The 14,617-nt window shown below is 44.4% G+C and overlaps 1 protein-coding gene across 14 annotated transcripts in view; it reads left to right on the forward strand.

Moving 5' to 3' along the window:
* COBL (cordon-bleu WH2 repeat protein) overlaps positions 1 to 14,617 on the forward strand; it is a 318,704-nt gene that overhangs the window by 106,975 nt on the left and 197,112 nt on the right. For 8 of the 14 annotated variants that reach the window (XM_081534548.1, XM_081534552.1, XM_081534559.1 and 5 more), the window contains exons 3-4: positions 8,611 to 8,821; positions 11,179 to 11,407. In XM_081534548.1, the coding sequence (XP_081390674.1) occupies positions 8,611 to 8,821; positions 11,179 to 11,407 (440 nt within the window). Of the gene's footprint in view, positions 1 to 8,610; positions 8,826 to 11,178; positions 11,408 to 12,946; positions 12,992 to 14,617 lie in introns of all 14 variants that reach the window. The other 6 variants (XM_081534547.1, XM_081534551.1, XM_081534553.1 and 3 more) reach the window with 3 other exon arrangements.

Genomic DNA, 14,617 nt, shown 5'->3' on the forward strand with positions numbered 1-14,617 from the left:
TTCATGAGACACTGGGAAGAGGACATCCGAGCAAACAGAAGGAAATAAATAGCATTTGCGAAAGGACTAGTGTGTGTAAGAAGGGGAAAATTTGGTGTAGCTGGAACCTGGATTGAGAAGGGGAGATGCGTGGACCTGGACTCAAGGGCCGGCCAGGTTCCAGGAGTCTCCTGGCCTGGCCGTCCTGTGGCTCCACATGCCACTGACAAGATTACCTGGGCCACTGGGAACACACAGGTCCTCTCCAGTGCTGGGCAGGTCAGGAGAAAGCTGGTGCATCGAAGCATAAATTTAACTTACATGTAGGAAACAATAGTTCTCCGTTAAAGGTAGCATGCAAATTTCACGATGTATTTTTTTAAAGAAGTATAGCCAATTAACAATGTTGTGGTAGTTTCAGGTGGACAGTAAAGGGACTCAGTCATACATATATATGTATCCATTCTCTCCCAAATCACATGCATTTTAAAAATAAACACTGACAGGCAACTTTAAAGGTTTCTGGGCTGTGTCCCAGGTCCCCCAGTGGGCTGATTGACTCAACTACTGAGTGAGAAAGAGAAAAAAACCTGCTCCGATGTGACCTGGATACAGGAAGCTGTAGATTCTCAAGTCACATGACCTCCAAGTAGAGGTTAATGATATTGAGGTTGCAGTTAAGAGAAACACAAGTTTTCATGATTGGAACCCAACCAGAATGCACCCCTCCACACCTGTTCAGGTAACATCTCCTGGCATCCTGTCCATCAGGATAATCATCAGGCTCCCAGCTTCTGAGATCTTCCTCCAGGTCAAGGTGTTCCAACCAGCAGTGTCTTTTAAACGGTTTTACAAGTTGAATGCCTTTGGAGCAGGTATGCCCCTCCAGTTGGCATATACCCCCACTCCTTCTTCTCACATACTCAGGCCCTCTGTAGGCTGGGGCAGCTGCCTGGCTTCTGGTGACATATAGGTTTTGTGAGGATGCGGCCAGCGCTCAGATTTCGCTTCATCATCCTGACGGCTGGGCTTCTGACCTGTACCTGAGGTGCAAGCTCTCCTGGTCATTTTACTGCAGCCTCGAAAATCAGCAGTGGCCACAGGACTGGAAAAGGTCAGTTTTCATTCCAATCCCCAAAAAAGGCAATGCCAAAGAATATTCAAACTACCCCACAATTGCACTCATCTCACACGCTAGCAAAGTAATGCTCAAAATTCTCCAAGCCACGCTTTAACAGTATGTGAACTGAGAACTTGCAGATATTCAGGTGGGATTTAGAAAGGGCAGAGGAACCAGAGATGAAATTGCCGACATCTATTGGATCATAGAAAAAACAAGAGCATTCCAGAAAAACATCTACTTCTGCTTTATTGACTACACTAAAGCCTTTGTGTGAATCACAACAAACTGGAAAATTCTTAAAGAGATGGAAATACCAGACCACCTTACTACTGCCTCCTGAGAAACCTGTCAAGAGGCAACAGTTAGAACTGGACATGGAACAATGGACTGGTTCCAAACTGGGAAAGGAGTATGTTAAGCCTGTATATTGTCACCCTGCTTATTTAACTTATATGCAGAGTACATCATGGGAAATGCCAGGCTGGATGAAGCACAAGCTGAAATCAAGATTGCCAGGAGAAATATCAATAACCTCAGATATGCAGATGACACCACCCTTATGGCAGAAAGCAAAGAGGAACTAAAGAGCCTCTTGAAAGTAAAAGAGGAGAGTGAAAAAGCTGGCTTAAAACTCAACATTCAAAAAACTAAGATCATGGCATCTGGTCCCATCACTTCATGGCAAATAGATGGGGAAACAATGGAAACAGTGACAGACTTTCTTTTTTTGGGCTCCAGAATCACTGCAGATGGTGACTGAAACCATGAAATTAAAAGACTCTTGCTCCTTGGAAGAAAAGCTATGACAAACCTAGGTAGCATATTTAAAAGCAGAGACATTACTTTGCAAACAAAGGTCCATATAGTCAAAGCTATGTTTTTTTCAGTAGTCATGAATGGATGTGAGAGTTGGACCATAAAGAAAGCTGAGCACCAAAGAATTGATGCTTTTGAACTGTGGTTTTGGAGAAGACTCTTGTGAGTCCCTTGGACTGCAAGGAGATCCAACCAGCCAATCCTAAAAGGAATCAGTCCTGAGTATTCATTGGAAGGACTGATGCTAAATTGAAGCTCCAATACTTTGGCAACCTGATATGAAGTACTGACCCATTTGAAAAGACCCTGATGCTGGGAAAGATTGCAGGTGAGAGGAGAAGGGGACGACAGAGGATGAGATGGTTGGATGGCATCACTGACTTGATGGACATGAGTTTGAGCAAGCTCTGGGAGTTGGTGTTGGACAGGAAGCCTTGCATGCTCCAGTCTCTGGAGTCACAAAGAGTCAGACATGACTGAGCATCTGAACTGAACTGAACTGTTCTCTCAGGCCTCACTTGATGGGCCCAGGAGCTAAGCAGTCATAAAACTGGATTCTTCCTGGTGACCCCAGCCTCAAACCCAGAACCCTGCCTCTGATGCATAGACCCTCTCTGGGCAAGCCCTGCTCGCAACTTGTATCCTGCTTCTGTGTTGCCAGGTGATGCTGCTGAACTGGACTTCTCTGACTCTATTACACCAGAGTCTCCCTAGGTTAGGCCTATGGCCACCTCTTGGCCTCAGTCCCACAGAAGAAGGTAGACCCATTCAGCCAGTGTACGATTTGACACACAGTACACACAGATTAAGAATTTGTATTAACACTGTAGCGACCTTAGTGTGGTTTGTACACTTGACGCTGTGGGGCCTATTTATCCAGTCCTTGCCTAGATACCAAATGCTCATTTCATGTGAACTTATGGTGCAGTAGTTTTCAATATGGCCCCAGACCCAGCAGTCTGGATTTTGCATTTCAGAACACATGTTAGACTTTGAGAACCCCTGCTAGCATGCATGCCATGGCTCTGCTAGGTATCAGCGTACCTGGGCAAGCACAGGGTCCCCAAGGTGAGTCCAGGGTCTCAGAAGGAAGCTGTCGGATGGTTAATGTAAGCAGTTCAGGGGACTCTAGCAGCCCATTCAAGGCAAGCTTTGTGAACTAGATGGACGTGCCCTTTTCAGAGAAGGAAGAGTCCACCCATCAGCCAGCCTGATGGAATGGGATGCAGCCTGACTCACATGTGGCCCACAAATGCCCTGCTCCCCTGGTCGCCACATGTGCTCTGCATTTGGAGGTGTAGTGCTGGCACAGGCTCTTCCTTGCTGTGTCCAACTCTCCACAAGGATTTCAAAGAGAACTGCACAGGAAACAAGACCAGGTTTTTCTTATTGAAACCACTGACTCTTGCAAAGCATTTTTTGGGAAATTCTGTGTAGTTGAAGAAAGTGGGGAAAACCACTAAACCATTCAGGTATGACCTAAATCAAGTCTCTGATGATTATACAGTGGAAATGAGAAAAAGATTTAAGCGACTAGATCTGATAGAGTGCCTGGTGAACTATGGATGGAGGTTCGTGACGTTGTACAGGAGACAGGGATCAAGAAGACCATGCCCAAGAAAAAGAAATGCAAAAAACCAAGTCACTGTCTGAGGAGGCCTTACAAATAGCTGTGAAAAGAAGAGAAGCAAAAAGCAAAGGAGAAAAAGAAAGATATACCCATTTATATACAGAGTTCCAAAGAATAGCAAGAAGAGGTAAGAAAGATTTCCTCAGCGATCAGTGCAAAGACATAGAAGAAAACAATAGAGTGGGAAAGACTAGAGATCTCTTCAAGAAAATTAGAGATACCAAGGGAACATTTCATGCAAAGATGGGCTCGATAAAGGACAGAAATGGTATGGACCTAACAGAAGCAGAAGATATTAAGAAGAGGTGGCAAGAATACACAGAAGAACTGTACAAAAAAGATGTTCATGACCCAGATAATCACGATGGTGTGATCACTCACCTAGAGCCAAACATCCTGGAATGTGAAGTCAAGTGGGCCTTAGGAAGCATCACTATGAACAAAGCTAGCAGAGGTGATGGAATTCCAGTTGAGCTATTTCAAACCTGAAAGATGATGCTGTGAAAGTGCTGCACTCAATATGTCAGCAAATTTGGAAAACTCAGCAGTGGCCACAGGACTGGAAAAGGTCAGTTTTCATTCCAATCCCAAAGAAAGGCAATGCCAAAGAATGCTCAAACTACTGCACAATTGCACTCATCTCACATGCTGGTAAAGTAATGCTTAAAATTTTCCAAGCCAGGCTTTAGCAATACGTGAACCGTGAATTTCCAGATGTTCAAGCTGGTTTTTGAAAAGGCAGAGGAACCAGAGATCAAATTGCCAATATCCGCTGGATCATTGAAAAAGCAAGAGAGTTCCAGAAAATCATCTATTTCTGCTTTATTGACTATGCCAAAGCCTTTGACTCTGTGGATCACAATAAACTGTGGAAAATTTTGAAAGAGATGGGAATATCAGACCACCTGACCTGCCTCTTGAGAAACCTGTATGCAGGTCAGGAAGCAACAGTTAGAACTGGACATGGAACAACAGACTGGTTCCAAATAGGAAAAGGAGTACGTCAAGGCTGTATATTGTCACCCTGCTTATTTAACTTCTATGCAGAGTACATCATGAGAAATGCTGGACTGGATGAAGCACAAGCTGGAATCAGAATTGCCGGGAGAAATATCAATAACCTCAGATATGCTGATGACACTACCCTTACGGCAGAAAGTGAAGAGGAACTAAAGAGCCTCTTGATGAAAGTGAAAGAGGAGAGTGAACAAGTTGGCTTAAAGCTCAACATTCAGAAAACTAAGATCATGGCATTCTGTCCCATCACTTCATGACAAATAAATGGGGAAACAGTGGAAACAGTGGCTGACTTTATTTTCTTGGGCTCCAAAATCAATGCAGATGGTGACTGCAGCCATGAAATTAAAAGATGCTTACTCCTTGGAAGGAAAGTTATGACCAACCTAGACAGCATATTAAAAAGCAAAGACATTACTTTGTAAACAAAGGTCCGTCTAGTCAAGGCTATGGTTTTTCCAGTAGTCATGTATGGATGTGAGAGTTGGACCCTAAAGAAAGCTGAGCGCAGAAGAATTGATGCTTTTGAACTGTGGTGTTGGAGAAGACTCTTGAGAGTCCCTTAGACTGCAAGGAGATCCAACCAGTCCATCCAAAAGGAGATCAGTCCTGGGTGTTCATTGGAAAGACTGATGTTGAAGCTGAAACTCCAATACTTTGGCCACCTCATGCGAAGAGCTGACTCATTTGAAAAGACTCTGATGCTGGGAAAGATTGAGGGCAAGAGGAGAAGGGGACGACAGAGGATGAGATGGTCAGATGGCATCATCGGCTCAATGGACATGAGTTTGGGTAAACTCCAGGAGTTGGTGATGGACAGGGAGGCATGGTGTGCTGTGGTTCATGGGGTTGCAAAGAGTCAGACATGACTGAGCGACTGAACTGAACTGAACTGATGTATTTGTAAAGTAATGTTTTTTTAAGGGAAGAACTAGAAAAATTTTATTCAATTTCTAAATGTAATTATAGAGACAACAAGTGCTGAATAATAAATTTCATCCCTAAGTTGAGAGCACTTACAATACATTTGGGAAACAGAGGTTTAAAAGTTGGAAGGAAAAGGATATTTGAAGAGAGATGGAGAAAAACACCAAAGGTCTGCACCATTACCCACACTCAAAACTGTGCTTTGGGGTCACTGGTCCTCTTTTTGATTGCCTTTTAGTCTTCCCTTGAACTTGGGACTTAGGATGACAGAGCGGGGAGCAGAGCCCCTGATCATGGTATCTGTCTTTGTCTTGGTTCAGGCTGCCTTGCAAAATATCACAGACAAGGCAGCCTGAACCACAGACATTGATTCCCCACAACCTGGAGGCTGAAAGCCCAGGGTCAAGGTGATGGTGACCACAGGTGATGTCATCCTGAGCTCTCTTCCTGGTCACAGGTGGCCTCCACTCTCCTCTGTGCTCACACGGCCTCCTCTTGGTGGGTTTGCAGGCAGAGGGAGCTCTCAATGTCCCATCTTCGATGGCACGAATCCTATCATATCAGCACCCACCCTTATGACCTCATTTAACCCTGATTACATCCTTAGTGGTCCCATGTCCAGATACAGTCATACTTGGATTTAGGGAATCAATGTAAATATGGGGGGACATAATTTTATTCATAGCATCATTTATATAGCGTGACCATGAAACCAAGGGGTTTGCTTGGGGTCCTTAGCGATGATGGTCTAGTCAGTTTTCTTAATCCACCTGACTCTTGACTTGACCCTCTGGGATCAACTTTTGACCCTCTGAGTACTAGTTTTCTTATTTGTAAGACTGCAGAAACTTTATTGGGAAGTCCCTCAAGCACACTACTTTAAAAGAGTGTATCTTGGTCCTGGGGCAGAGACAGCTCTGAGTGGTGGTGAGAATAATTGTAGGCCAAGTCTTGAGTCCTCCCACTAAACCACTCAGCACCAGGTTGGGGATGGACATGCCTGAACCCTCATCAAAGGGCAGAAGGTCAGAGGTGGTGCCAGTCCTCAGGTGGGAGATGTACAGGGGAGGCCTGCTCAGGAGGTGATGACAGTGTGCAGGAGGAACCAGGCAGCCTCCTCCAGTCTCTGCAAAGTCCTCTACAAGGTCCAGTGAAGGGCACACAGGGAGCCTGGCTAGAAGCTCTCATCCTCTGCACGTTGAGGTCTGGTACATCCAGATCTGCAGGGACCAGGCAGCAACTTGGTTCCTCCATGACCACAGCCGGGTGCTGCTGCAGTGCTGCAATACCCTCTTCCTTCTGGGTGTCTTTCTCCAGGAGCACCAGAGACCTTGAAAGGCCTGGCCAGCTGTTTGGAGTTTGGTGACTTTAAATGCCAGTCGACAGCCACTTTGAAAGTACACAACACCCACCTCATTTTCTGAGAACACTGTCCAGAAAAGTGTGTGGTAGAAAGTGGTAACTCAGATCATGCTTTACATGAGCCTGGGGAGGAATCACATGAGTGGGAGGCCCTACAGGAAACATGAGATGAACTTATGCTTTTGGACCCATGTCCTCATGTTCACCCCTATACTATGTATCCAGCTCCTTAAATGCAACCCAGGTCAGTCTGCATTAGGCTGTGATGTCTGTCCGAGAACTGCAGAAAGAGGCCTGCAGGACAGAGAGATCTCCCAAGTCTGAGCGCCTCTCGTGCCCCAAACCTCCCCACTTTCCTGCAGAAACCCTCTGTCCTGCCTGGCCTGGGCCCCAGCCCTCGGAAGCAGTGCTGTGACCCCTTGGCTGGTCCAAGTTGAGTTGGTAATGGGCTCTGTGCTCGTGAGACAATTTAAGCACATGCCATGAACAGGGTGTGTTGTTGCTGAATTTTATTATTATGGTCTTTCTTTTTTTTTTTTTTTGCTTCCCCCTTCACCAAATTTAATGATAAATTTAAGGAAACAGGTCTCCAACACATAGAATTTTCTGCTTGGGAATCCTTTCCCTCCCCTCCCCATAGACGTTTTGTTGAGGATTGCTTCCACCCTCAAGTGTTGGCAACATCCCTGCAGCTTCATCATCAAGGATGACAGAAAAGCAAGAGCAGCTGGGTGGGTGCTGATCCACTGATTGTGGAGGAGATCCATTCCACTGGTAAAGATGAGGGCACCCAATTCTTTATCCAGACAGAACCAAATACTACACCACTCGCCTGCTAGCCCATGCGAGGATAAGTCCTAGATCCTGTTATTACTAGAAGAGCTCATTCTCTGTGATGGAGAAGCTCACCTCCAGCCCTAAGGTAGGTCTGCTCCCTTTCAGGTCAAATTGGATGTTTCAAACATGTTACCAATTAGTGGATTCAAAGAACAGAAGGTTACATTAGTTGCTTTGGTGTTCTTTGTGGTTTATTGTCTAAGATTAATTCAACTTTTTTGTTTGAGAATTTACCCACATTGGTTTATTTGGTGGCAATGCTGCTGCTGCTGCTAAGTCGCTTTAGTCGTGTCCGACTCTGTGCGACCCCATAGACGGCAGCCCACCAGGCTCCCCCATCCCTGGGATTCTCCAGGCAAGAGCACTGGAGTGGGGTGCCATTGCCTTCGAGACTCCACTCTTTTTTCGTTCCCTTAGTAAATAATGATCTGTGATAGGAGACATTAGAAAAGTTTTTGACATTTCAATAAGGTAATTTTCATTTTCTTGTCTTTAAAAAGCATACTTTCTAGCTATAAAGAAAGCCATTGTCTTCTTCAACTTAAAATTTTGCTGTTTAAGATACACTATATTTGCAAAGAATGAAAATTTTGTACCTTATGCCCAGAAGTTAATATCATCTGTGCTGATCTTACAGGATTGAGGTCAACATACTCATGGGCTTAACTAGAAATGCAACTGTTTTTCAAGCTATTCTGATTTTGATGGTGTTTTCAGTAGTGTGGTTTCTTAGTGTTGAATGTGTTAAGATATCTCTATACAGTCATGAATGAGGAATTAAGCAGCAGCTGTTTTCTTTCTTCATAAGGATGACCAATTTGCTCCTCTACCCACTGGTTCATTAGTCCTGACCTCTCTCAACCAGCATAAGGGAGAGTGCAAACATTCCCCATGACCATGGTTTGTTTCTCTCTTCCAGCCACGCAATGATGGACCTACTGGTTGAACTTTGCCTTCAGAACCACCTGAATCCTTCCAACCATGCCCTGGAGATCCTGTCTTCAGAAACCCAACAGCCTTTGAATTTTAAGCCAAATACTTTAGTTGGGACCTTGAATGTGCACACCGTATTTCTGAAAGAAAAAGTTCCTGAAGCGAAGGTTAAGCCTGTTCCCCCTAAGGTGCCTGAGGTCAGTAGCACAGGAGTCCGTGTGTCATATAAGGACATGTACAGTTCCCTGGGACCCAGGGTACTGCAGGTGGAGAGGAGGGGGCCAGTGAGGTCCCTCCTAAGTTACACATGCCATGGTTGAGGTTTCCACTTTCATGGTAGGCAAAGTTAGGCCCTAAACAGAGTTTTAGGAGACCTAAGTTCACAGCTCTGAATAATGCACATTGTGTAACACTGCTCCTTTAGATGTCAGAAAAAGGGCCCACTCTAGAGCAGAGCCATCCATGAAAGCTTTCTGCAAAGATGGAAAGGTTTCTTTCCATCTTTTAATCAGGGGCTTTTTGCAAATATGGAAATGGTCTATAATTCTGCTCCCTGCAAGCTGACAGCCCCTGATTACATACAGCCACTGAGCATATGAAATGCAGCTAGTGTGATCAAAAAAACTGAACTTTGCATTCCCTAAATTTAATTGAAATAACACAAATAGCCAATGTCTACTCTTCTGGACTAGTCCTAAAGGTTCCAATAGAGTTCTGGAGGCCTTCCTGTCCATGGGAGAGATTGAAATATGTAGAAGATTCTAAGATCTTCTCCGAGAAAGGAAATAGAAGGGGATTCCCTTTTGAAAAATTTATGTTAGAAATACTTACTCCTTGTACTTGGGGAATATTTTATGCATAGTTTTCAGGCTTTTTCATATTGATTAAAGATAACTTCATCTGTTTCCTGAACTTCTTAATAAGGCTTTTATCCTTTATCTCCAATGAAAAGCAATGCTATTTCATTCTTTTACATTATTGGACTATCTACTAAATTTCCTTATTTTTAAACATGGTACTTTGGCCAACAGATCATGTCTTCTAGGTTTGGATAATTAATAACTTTTAATTGGTGCCATCTCTAGGTGGCTCAGTGGCGAAGAATCTGCCTGCCAATGCAGGAGACACAGGAGACTCAGGCTCAGTCCTTGGATTGGGAAGATCCCCCAGAGAAGGAAATGGCAACCCGCTCCAGTATTCTTGCCTGGAAAATTCCATTGACAGAGGAGCCTGGTGGGCTACGGTCCATGGGGTTGCTGAGTCAGACACAACTGAGCGTGCACGCACACACACGCACACACACACATATTCTGAGTTTCCCCTAATTCGTCAATTAAAATCGATATTCAGGGAAATTCCTTTTATATTCTGTGGCTTTTATTACCTTTCTGAACCCTAGCTGCAAATTCCAGGGGCAGGTGCACCCAGGGTTATATAGGAGTTCAGTTTGAGAAGCATGGAAAAGATTCATGGTTTCCTTCTAAAATCTTTCCTTCTAAAATTCATTAAACCCTGGCTTCAGATTGGAAGGGAGTGTGAGACCTATGTCATTCAGTCAGTAGTCCTCAGGATCTTAGAACAATGTGGGTGACCAGTAAAGAGCAAACAGAAGCTGACTGCGTGAAACTTCAGCCTGTTACATTTTTTGCTGGGTCACTTTATCTGTAGACATTTACGATCAGCTTTAGTCAAACTGATTTTTTTCTTTCTGATTATAATATCTATCAATATTATTATATGCCTATTATATTTATATGTCTCTATTTTTCTAGCTTAAATATATGTGTGCAGTGCATATTTATGAAAATTGATTTATATATTAACATTCTAATATATATGAATATATTTATGTGGGTATTTTAGCTTCTTAAATGAAAATTTGATATTGCAACCCCATAGACTATAACACTCCAGGCTTCTCTGTCCATGGAATTCTCCAGGCAAGAATACTGGAGTGGGTAGGTATTCCTTTCTCCAGAGGATCTTCCCAACCCAGGGATCAAACCCAGGTCTCATGCATTGTAGGCAGATTCTTTACCATCTGAGCCTATATATTTTTCTAGCTTAAATATACGTGTGTAGTGTATATACATGAATATTAATTCATATATCAACATGATACTAGATATGAATATATTTATCTGGGCATTTTAGCTTCTTTAACAAAAATTTGATGTTTTGTGATGTTTTTTCCTTATCTTGGATTGTTCACCATAGGTCCAAACTATTTCCGTTTAGAAAATATATTAGTGCCTTGTGCTTAGGTCTGTTTAGAATCCTTGAAAGACAGTGTATGTGTTAGATTCCAAATTGGGATCCTCGCTGCTGCCCATTTTCCCCTTTCATTCATAGTTTGTTCATTAGCAAAAGAGACTGGAAGGTCAGTTTATTGTTCTAGACATTTACCGTTCCCTATTCAATCTGCTCTTTTACCCCACAACCCAGTGACTTTTGGAAGAACTTGATACAAAGGAAATATTGCCCTGCTCCATTGTAGTATAAACAGAGCTGTGGGAAGATGTGCTTATGGAATTCTGCCTGCTGTGTTTTCCAGAAAACGGTGCGCCTAGTGGTGAATTACCTGCACACGCAGAAGGCGGTGGTGCGTGTGAGCCCCGAGGTGCCCCTGCAGAGCATCCTCCCAGTCATCTGCGCCAAGTGTGAGGTCAACCCAGAGCACTTGGTGCTCCTTAGGGACAATGTGGCTGGTGAGGAGCTGGAGCTCTCCAAGTCCCTGAACGAGCTGGGGATAAAGGAGTTGTATGCCTGGGACAACAAGAGAGGTGAGGCCACTTTGGGTCTTTGATGTGGTGCCACTGACTCTCTGCATGTGTGCCCTCAAGCAGAGCGATGGGGATGCACATTTTCAGGCACCTCCAATTTTGTCCAAACCAGAGCGGGAATGGGTGGTAAATAAAATACATAGATTGTAATTATACCTCTTTCCCCCAGTAATGCGTGCTCAGTCGCTTCAGTCGTGTCCGACTCTTTGCGACCCTATGGACTGTGGCTCAGCAGGCTCCTCTGTCCATAGGATTCTCCAGGCAAGAATACTGGAGTGGGTTGCCATTTCCTTCTCCATTTCCCCCAGTAGTAACCATACACATTACCCCTTGTCTCCTGTGAGCTTCCGTGAAGTATGTAGAAAGGGCAAGGATGAGAGTACTAGGGCTTTTGCTCTGAAAGAACTTCTCAGAAACCACATGTGAACCTTGTTCTCCTGGGTTGCCTTTTCAGTTGCCATTAAATACTCCCAAGTCTCAAACACTGCTTGTGATCGAGACCAGTCACAAAATTCCTTCTCACTTGCTCGCTCAGTCACTTCAGTCATGTCCAACTCTTTGCGACCCCATGGACTGCAGCCCTTCAGGCTCCTCTATCCATGGAATTCTCCAGGCAAGAATACTGGAGTGGGTAGCCATTCCCTTCTCTAGCAGATCCTCCCAACCCAGGGATCGATCCCAGACCTCCTACATTGCAGGCAGGTTCTTTACCATCTGAGCCACCAGGGAAGCCCATCTTGGGAGATGTAGAACCTAATACCTAGGAAAAGCATATAAAACCAATCTCTGCATTAAAGAGTGGGCCCAGCGAGACTGTGGTCTTCTGGGAACATGGGTGAGGCAGCAAGAGGTGAAACTCCCCCAAGTCTCGAGCTCCCTCTTCCGATACCCACACAGGACAGGACACACTGCTGCACCAGGAAAAATAGCTACTCCAGCCCCAAATCCCCCTCTTCTCTGCCTCGGTCACCCTCCCAGGACCCTTGCCCTATGACCCTGGCAGCCTTACCAGAAAATAAAGGAGCATCACCTGGCTTGAGGGGTGTGCTGCTCCTGGGGCCAACATCCCTTTCATCCGGACCATAATGTGCCCTGTGGGCTGTGAAATATTTGATTAGCATCCCCGCCATGTACTTCCATCCCATCCTCCTGACAGTCAGACTTCTGAGTAGAGAAGAGAACATTCCTCTCCATGAGGAGCCCTTTCCTTTGCTCCTATGGGGTTTCACCATCTCCCAGCCAGCAGCTGCTTGGGGAAGGGTGAAGGCTGTGGGCCGGAGATGTGTCCCAGGCAAGGCCTGCTCTGCGCTGGAAATCCTGGTGGTGGCAACTGGAGAAAACAGAGGCTTTGCTGCCACCTGCTTCCAGGATGTTGTTTAACAGCCAGGCAGTGGCAGGATTCTAGGGGATCAAGGTCAGTGATGTAAGCCTGCTTTGCACTGGGCCTTTTCCTTTGGGGCATAGATAGCCCCAGGCCTTGTCAAGTGCTGCTGTGGGTCGAGAAGCCTGTCTTCACTCTCTGTTGCCTGCCTTTTCCAGTTCTTCTGACCAAAACGAAATCGGAGCCTTCCCTGAGCTGTCGAGGTACGGTCAGCCTAGGGCTGCCCTGCCAGGCTGCACCTTGCATGGCTCTGGGCTAGGACAGTGATGTGTGGAGTGACTTGAGGGGAGGCAGGGTGGCACTCTGGGGGTGTCTGGCCAGGCTGAACTGAGGCTGTGACTTGGTTTCTTGACTCCCTGGTTGGCTAAGAGAACAAGGTCCCCTGTGTGAGGATTTGCTGATTGGTGAGAAAAGAAGGATGTCATTGTAGAAAATGGGCCCCTTATGAACACAGAATTTGAGTGCAGAGCAGAAGTGGTCCATGCACAGGAGGCACTGTATTCATCTTACCTGTCTTTACCTGCCCTCAGGGTCCATCCTGCACGCTGCAGAAACTGGGGCAGTGTGGATTGTGAAATCTGACCTTTTGTGTCAGAGACAAATATGGATGTGATTAGTCCAGATTTTGCATTCATTTCTTATAAATCGTATATATTTTATGTACTATATTTATTATAAATAGATATGTATTATATTTAATAATACATATATACATATACATGAACGTATTTTCATAGACATGTATGCACACACACATGTATTGAGATTTATATAAACCTTTTGGACTATACACACACACACACTCTAAGAGGATCATTAAAATTACGAGTGTTCATATTTTACAGAAATTTCTGTCCTTATTTGTTAAAGTATTTAACAATAGACTTCACTTCTAGAAAAAAATTATGCAAAAAATCCCACGGCTTTGGTCTGGAACCGCAGTCCGGGTATCGTGAGGGACAGTGCTGTGGCCTCAGCCACCCTTCATATTCCTCATCTGTTACCTCCTCCATCATACGGTGCCGACTGATGTTACAGATAGAGGGACTTTCTTTTAAGAAACACCATAGACGTCTCTCCAAAGAAGACACGTGGGTGGCCAACGGGCACGTGACAAGATGTTCCACTTCAGTAATAATTAGAGAAATGCAAACCCAAATTACCCTGCAGTGTCACCCCACACTGATCAGAATGGCCATAGTGTAAAAGTCTGCAAATAATAAATGCTGGAGAAGATGTGGAGAAAAAGGAGCCCTCCTGCACTGTTGGTGGGAATGTATTGGATTGGCCAAAAAGTCATTCGGGTTTTTTTCTGTAACATCTTATGGAAAACTTGAAATGAACTTTTTGGCCAACCCAATAAATTGGTGCAACCACTATGGAGAACAGTCTGTAGGTTCCTTGAAGAGCTAAAAACATTGCCATATGATCCTACATCCCACTCCTGGACCTATATCTGGAAAAGACAAAAATTCTTCATTCAAAAAGATCCTTGCATCCCAGTGTTCATAGGACCACTATTTACAGTGGCCAAGACATGGAAACAGCCCAAAGGTTCATTAACCTTTGAATGAATAAAGAAGATATGGTAACAGTGGAATATTACTCAACCATAACAAGAATGAAATAATGCCATTTGCAGCAACATAGATGGACTTAGAGATTATCTTACTAAGTGAAATAAGGCAGACAAAGACAAGTATCATATGATATCGCTTATATGTGAAGACTAAAAAAAAATGATAGAAATGAACTTATTTACAAAGCATAAATAGCCTCACAAACATAGAAAATAAACTTACAGTTACGAAAGAGGAAAGTGGTGGAGG

This window comes from Giraffa tippelskirchi, chromosome 10 (genome assembly GCF_054371585.1).
Source record: "Giraffa tippelskirchi isolate mGirTip1 chromosome 10, T2T-mGirTip1v1.2.pri, whole genome shotgun sequence".
NCBI lineage: Eukaryota > Metazoa > Chordata > Mammalia > Artiodactyla > Giraffidae > Giraffa > Giraffa tippelskirchi.